This window comes from Polypterus senegalus, chromosome 12, assembly GCF_016835505.1.
Source record: "Polypterus senegalus isolate Bchr_013 chromosome 12, ASM1683550v1, whole genome shotgun sequence".
NCBI lineage: Eukaryota > Metazoa > Chordata > Cladistia > Polypteriformes > Polypteridae > Polypterus > Polypterus senegalus.
In genome coordinates, this window is record NC_053165.1 from 130,901,440 (window position 1) to 130,909,164 (window position 7,725).

Here is a 7,725-nt window from a genome sequence, read left to right on the forward strand (position 1 = left end):
CAGCCAGGGTGGCATCACCAGCTACTGTCTATCAGCAGACTTGAGTGGTCGAGAAGGAAGCATAGGACTTCACTTGTGGCTCCATATTATAAGTGCTGACTCACTGACTACTGCATAGGCAAGCATCAAGGATTTGAACGTAAAATGTGACGCTACAGGGAGCCAATGTAGTGATCTGAAAAACAGAGTGACATGTGCCTGCCTCGGCTGGTTGAACACCAGATCTGCTGTTGCATTGTGAATTATGTACAGTGGCTTGGAGACACATGTTGGTACTCCTGCTAGCAGAGTATTACATTAGTCTAGACATGATATGACGAAAGCTTGGACGAGGAATTGGGCTGCATAGTCCATATCTGGTACGGTCTGATCTTGTGGATGTTGCATAGAATGAATCTGCAAGACCAAGAGACGGTTGCAGTGTGGTCATTGAAGGACAGCTGGTCACCAATGCGTACTGACTTGGCAGGTGTTAATGATATTAAGCCGAGCTGAATAGGGATAGTCATTAAATAGATTGATGAGCTGGATGACAAGGAGGTACGTCTTACACTGGTTCAGCTGGAGATGGTGCTCCTTCATCTTTTTCTTCATTTTTCATTATTTTTTCTCCAGCCGTCTGGAGTTTTTTTTGTTTTTTCTGTCCCCCCTGGCCATTGAACCTTACTCTTATTCGATGTTAATGTTGATTTATTTTGTTTTATAATTGTGTCTTTCATTTTTCTATTCTTTAATATGTAAAGCACTTTGAGCTACTGTTTGTATGAAAATGTGCTATATAAATAAATGTTGTTGTTGTTGTTGTTCATCCAGGTTGCAATATCAGTAAGGCATGCAGAGATTCTGGCTGATACTGTGTGGTCCTACAGATGGAACAACACGTACAGCTTTATAGTATCGGCACCGATATGAAAGAGTTTGAGACTGGATGACAGGGCCCGGTGAGGTGGTGTATTGAGAGGAGAGGACCCAGCACCAGGCCTTGCCTGATGCACCCTTGATAACTCTCCTTGCCAGTACTCATGGTAGTATCTGCCCAAGAGACCAGACTCAAATCACCTGAGGGTAGTCCAGTGATGCCAAAGTCAGGGAAGCTGGCGGTTGACTGTTTTGAAGCTGAAGGAGACTCCAAAAAGGGTTAGGACAGAAGACACCTTGGTAGCTCTAACCAGCTGTAACCTGTTGACAACATGGAGTAGAGCTTTCTCAGTGCAGTGGCCTCTCTTGAGGATTGACAGATTAGGATCAAGCAGTTTGTTCTTTAGAAGAGAGGAAGAGACAGTAGGTTCAAGTATTTTGGATAGAAAGGAAAGGAGAGAGGCTGATGTGTAATTGTCTACTTGAGATGGGTCAAGAGTTGGCATTTTGAGAAAGAAGAGTTATTAGTGCCTATTTGAGCACAGTAGGAATGGTGCCTATGTGACTGAGTTGTTGATGATGTGTGTAACAGCAGAAATGAGTGAGAGATGGAGAGCTTGGAGACAATGTGAGAGGATGGGGTCAAGTGCACAGGTAGAGGGGAAGAGACCAATTGGAGAGTGTTGTGCTGCGTTCAGGAGGGAGCAGACTGGCTGGAAGGGGCGATTTATATATATATATATATAAAAAAAGGGCGGCACGGTGGCGCGGTGGTAGCGCTGCTGCCTCGCAGTTAGGAGACCTGGGTTCGCTTCCCGGGTCCTCCCTGCGTGGAGTTTGCATGTTCTCCCGTGTCTGCGTGGGTTTCCTCCGGGCACTCCGGTTTCCTCCCACAATCCAAAGACATGCAGGTTAGGTGGATTGGCGATTCTGAATTGGCCCTAGTGTGTGCTTGGTGTGTGTGTGTGTTTGTGTGTGTCCTGTGGTGGGTTGGCACCCTGCCCAGGATTGGTTCCTGCCTTGTGCCCTGTGTTGGCTGGGATTGGCTCCAGCAGACCCCCGTGACCCTGTATTTGGATTCAGCGGGTTAGGAAATGGATGGATGGATGGATATATAAAAAAAAAAAAACTCTTTATTATTATATTTATGCCTGGAAAAAATTGATGATGAATTTTTTTCAACAAGAAAAAATATTAATACATGTAAATACCAAAACATCATTTTAAATACACTAGGGAAGGTACACATCCTTCACGTGACATGCTTTGAAACACCCAGCCTCATGTCACACACGGAGAGTAAAAGCAGGTTTCTTTGTGGTTCTTTTCTTATTTTTTTTTCTATTTCTTGTGTATGAAAGGGTAGAATGTTAGTTTCTGATCCACATGATCAATGCGCCCCTTGTATTATTGTAGGCTACCACAGCACCCGGCTTAGTGACTTCCACGTTTCCCCTGACACAATGACAGTTGACACATCGTCAATGGTGCTTAAAGGAATAACATCTTTCTTGTTCTTCCACTTGACTGTAATCGTTTTTGTCTTTTGTGCCACGTAGATACTGAATTCCATTTGTAGCATTATATGACTGAAGTCACCAGACATTCTGTATCGCATATGCATCAGTTTCACTATTAATTTCTAAATTCATTTTGAGTTTGTTCTAAAAATGGCTTTAATGGTTTCTGTTTACTCACCTTTGTATGTTTTGGTTCAAGGCTACGCCCCACTCATGAATATTAATGAGTTACCATAGAGTGGCAAAATGCATAGTGATATTACTTTTTTGCAGCATGATGTTGTTTTATCCACTAGATGGCAGCAGAATAATGCTCTGAGCATTAACACTTGACATTGGATCATAATGTAACATAAATACTTTAATGTTATTTCATCATGCAAATGATATCAAGTGTAAATCTTAGCATTTCAAATGTTTAGAGCACTGTAATATCATGAATTTAATGTATGTTGTGTGGTGCATGAGGAAGGCCATTTAAGAAGCACGTAGCAATTAATGACTGAGTAGGGGAGCACTTGGAATATGAAGTATTTAACATGCTACTTTAGTTACAATGGGATTTGAGAAACTCTAGTAAATTAAACATCAATTAAGTCATTCAGTAAGTCGATTGATTATGAAGTCTATGATGTTCTACTTTAAGGATGAAATAAACTACTTGATTACAGTGGAAATTTTGAGATTAAAGTCAAAATGTTGCATTTAATGACAAAATAAACTATAAGAATAAAGCAGAAATTTACATTTTTAATCACGAAATAGACCTTTTTTTCATTACTGTGGCCCTAATAGTGTTGTTTGTTTTTAATATATTTATTTACTAGCAAAATACCCGCGCTTCGCAGCGGAGAAGTAGTGTGTTAAAGAAGTAATGAAAAGGAAAAGGAAACATTTTGAAAATAACGTAACATGATTGTTAATGTAATTGTTTTGTCACTGTTGTGAGTGATGAGTGTTGCTGTCGTATATACACTCACCTAAAGGATTATTAGGAACACCTGTTCAATTTCTCATTAATGCAATTATCTAATCAACCAATCACATGGCAGTTGCTTCAATGCATTTAGGGGTGTGGTCCTGGTCAAGACAATCTCCTGAACTCCAAACTGAATGTCAGAATGGGAAAGAAAGGTGATTTAAGCAATTTTGAGCGTGGCATGGTCGTTGGTGCCAGACGGGCCGGTCTGAGTATTTCACCATCTGTTCAGTTACTGGGATTTTCACTCACAACCATTTCTAGGGTTTACAAAGAATGGTATGAAAAAGGAAAAACATCCAGTATGCGGCAGTCCTGTGGGCGAAAATGCCTTGTTGATGCTAGAGGTCAGAGGAGAATGGGCCGACTGTTTCAAGCTGATAGAAGAGCAACTTTGACTGAAATAACCACTCATTACAACCGAGGTATGCAGCAAAGCATTTGTGAAGCCACAACACGCACAACCTTGAGGCGGATGGGCTACAACAGCAGAAGGCCCCACTTCCAGCAGGATAATGCACCATGTCACAAAGCTCGAATCATTTCAAATTGGTTTCTTGAACATGACAATGAGTTCACTGTACTAAAATGGCCCTCACAGTCACCAGATCACAACCCAATAGAGCATCTTTGGGATGTGGTGGAACGGGAGCCTCATGCCCTGGATGTGCATCCCACAAATCTCCATCAACTGCAAGATGCTGTCCTATCAATATGGGCCGACATTTCTAAAGAATGCTTTCAGCACTTTGTTGAATCAATGCCACGTAGAATTAAGGCAGTTCTGAAGGCGAAAGGGGGTCAAACACTGTATTAGTATGGTGTTCCTAATAATCCTTTAGGTGTGTGTGTATATATATATATATATATATATATATATACACACACACACACACACACAGACACATATACACTCTATGGGGTGCGAGCAACTGTTGCTGGGGGTGCCAGAATCCATCAAGGAAGAAAAATGAAAAACATTATTTGTACAAAATCTTAATTTATTTATCCATTCCTAAATAATTAAATGGGCAGGCTATTTCGTATCAGTGCAATACGCTGTTTGTTAAAACGGATGACTCCCGCTCTTACGTGCAAGTCTGCGTGGATATTATGAACTATCGTATCTGTTCAAGTTCTATTTAAATTTTAAATAGAAGGAATTTTTATTTAGTCGACAGAAATATCTTTGGTAGGAATGTAAGTTAAATGTAGGCGTCATTGCATAAATTTTTCTTCACCATACAAATGTAAAGAATAAATTCGCCTTACATTCCAACCAAAGATATTTGTGTCGAGTAAATAGAACTTGAAAAGATATATTTTTTCGAATGTGATTGCGCAATTCAGATAGAGTTGACTCGCAGCGACGCATCGAGCCCGTGTGCTATTGTGGTTTCACCTGTGTGCCTCAATAAGTCACCCTCCCCTCACTCTTACTTTTTTACCATTCATCTAATGAATACACTGAGTATGGCTTTACCAAAACAATCATTGATGGTGAATAAAGTATCCTTTATTCATAAAGCTTCAATTGGTGATCTGTCTTTCTGCGTTAACCGCATATTTTTTCATACATCTCAAACCAAGGGGATGCGAGGGTAAAATGAATCCGGAAGCACGCGTACATACTCAGTGCACCCCCTCTCGGGAATCGAACCTCAGATGTCAGCGCTAGAGGCGAAGCCTCTAGCATTGCGCCATGGCATGTGGTTTGTCTGTTTGAGAGTATGTAGATCGGGGTATATATATACATATATATATATATATATATACCCGCGCTTCGCAGCGGAGAAGTAGTGTGTTAAAGAAGTTATGAAAAAGAAAAGGGAACATTTTAAAAATAACGTAACATGACTGTCAATATACAGTATTTGTTTTGTGAGTGGTTATGAGTGTTGCTGTCATCAAGGATTTGATTATCATTATTTCTTTCAATCAGGTTCGTATTTGTAGGATGTGTTGTGTTCAAGTTACATTCCGTGTTTGTCAATCATTGTAAAGATGACAGGTTTCATTCATCGATTCGTTTCTTACTGCATCAATAAACAGCTCGTCTTCCTCTTTATCTGAGACGTGACACACTGCATACACAGGTTTTTTTTTACACTGTCTTCCTTTAGCGGGACACTGACTTTTTCCACCGTGTGCTTTGTTTCCGCAGTAGCTGCACTTATGAATATGTTTGTATGTATCAAACGCTTCATATTTTTTTGCTGCCTTCTCAATTGTGTAATTTGGTTTTTGTTCAGCACTCTTTGGAACTGTTGCTTTTTGTCTGTGCACGGCGTCAGTTCACGTGAGCCGCTCGGTGTACATGCATCGAAGGTTCCCAGCTGTGCTGGTGCCATCTCGTGCGATGTCCACGGCTGTATTTAATGTTAGCTAAGACTCGGCACTTAAAAGTTTCTCTCGCAGTTTCGCTGAGTTTGTGCCAAACACCACCCTGACCATCTCATCTTTGTCTACATAAGCACAGTCCTTCACCCGTGAATATTTATCAGCAGTGTTTCTATTGGATTGCCGCTGATGGACGGCCTTATATGGGCAGGCACTAAATTACGTAGGAGGCGTAACTCCGCCTCCCACAGGCATCGAGCAGAAGTCTATTATAGTATATGGACGAAAAAATAGGTTCCAGTTATGACCATTACGCGTAGAATTTCGAAATGAAACCTGCCCAACTTTTGTAAGTGAGCTGTAAGGAATGAGCCTGCCATTTGCCTTGGGGACAAATAAAGTATAATCTTTAACTAGCTCTGCACTGTCATTCATAGATAGATAAACAGATATTTAGTTGTCCCAAGGATGAAATTTGGCTTCTGACACACATATAAAAGTTAACAAAAATGGATTATTAACAGAGAAAAGAAGAACAATTTTATGAAAGCATCCAAACTTCTGATTTTCTCATTTTTTAATCTGTAGGACCTGGAAGGAGAAGAAAAAGAGAGCAGCAGAGTCGCTTTCCAAAAAACAGTATGTAGTAACGAAAGTCCACCACTTTTTAAACATGTTAAATTTGCTGTTGCAATGTGTTGTGACGTTATTGTGTTTTTCATTTCAGAATTTTGTAACACACTGGCAAATATAAACCAGACGTGAAGATACAAGCATTCCTCATCTTCTGGGCAAACTTTTTATACTGGGATCACTCAGCTAAGGTGCTTTGTACTTGGACTGTTTGCTAGGAATCGTATTATATATTTCAAAATTCCTCAACTCAGAACAGATTCAATCGGTTAACTTCATTTTTTAAAAAGCATTGCCAGAGAAAACACTCTAAAGGAGAAAGAAGTGCAGAAATCACTTACAGAATGACTCAAGACCACCAGACACCGATATGGGCCTTCCATTCTGGACTTGTGTAGTAAATTGGTTTCTTTTTGTATTATAATCAGAATTAGAGTCTAAGCACTAATTTCTTTGTGTTGATTATCCTCGTTTCATTAAACTGGGCCAATGGCTTGTAATGACAGCAGTAAGACAGAAAATGAGAGGCTTCGGTTACTAATGAATTTAACAATGAAGCACATCACAGAGTGATATTCTTTACTTAGTGTAGATGTTGTAGGTTTGTGAAACTTTTCAAACAGCATACTCCTAATGAGTGGTCTGTAGAGCCTCAAATGGACCCTGACCTCCAAGGACGTCTGAGGAAGAGGACTCTGAACACACCTGGAGCTGGAGTTGTTAATGTCTACACAGCAAATTGTGCAGTCAGCCCACATACAAAAGATTGGAGACTTGGGGAAACTCCTTAACAATGTCTGATCATAACGTAACATCAATTCACTTGGTTTGCCGTTTTCTGTCTAAGCTGTGACGCTCAAAGTGATTATTTGGGAAATGAGAACATAGGGGTACACCTGTAAGGCACAGAGAGAGTGGGACCCACCCCAATTATGTCATACACGTGGGGGAAGAGACTGGCAAGGGTGCGTGATCCTTACTTTTGCATTCATGCAAGGCTCTTCATTGTACAGCAGCACCATTATAAACAGACACCATTGTCGACTCTTTTATGAACACATAATCTAGAGTTGAAAAAACTGCATGAAATCTATTATCAAATACATTTAAAGGAATACTCTACTCAAAAATGATATGGATTTATATGATACTTACCCCATGTAGTTTGTAAAAAAAAAAAAATAAATAAATAAATAAATCCGATTTTTTCATGCAGAACGTAGATAACATTTCTGATGGAATGGGAGTCTATGGGGACTGATGCTGGACAACAGCAAACAATATCAAAAACGTGTGTGAAAAATTCTCACATTTACAGTATGTCACATAATTCATATGTTAAGTTAGCTGGTTGTTTTACTATAATATTGTTAAATAAACACTTTTGAATAATGA

General features: G+C 39.9%; 1 protein-coding gene across 2 annotated transcripts in view; it reads left to right on the top strand.

The window, feature by feature from the left end:
• Window positions 1-7,725, top strand: part of LOC120541627 (pro-neuregulin-4, membrane-bound isoform-like) — a 58,197-nt gene extending 50,472 nt beyond the window's left edge. For both annotated transcript variants that reach the window (XM_039773430.1, XM_039773431.1), the window contains exons 5-6: window positions 6,286-6,336; window positions 6,425-7,725. In XM_039773430.1, coding sequence (XP_039629364.1) covers window positions 6,286-6,336; window positions 6,425-6,434 — 61 coding nt within the window. In that variant the 3' untranslated portion in view covers window positions 6,435-7,725. The remainder of the gene's footprint in view (window positions 1-6,285; window positions 6,337-6,424) is intronic.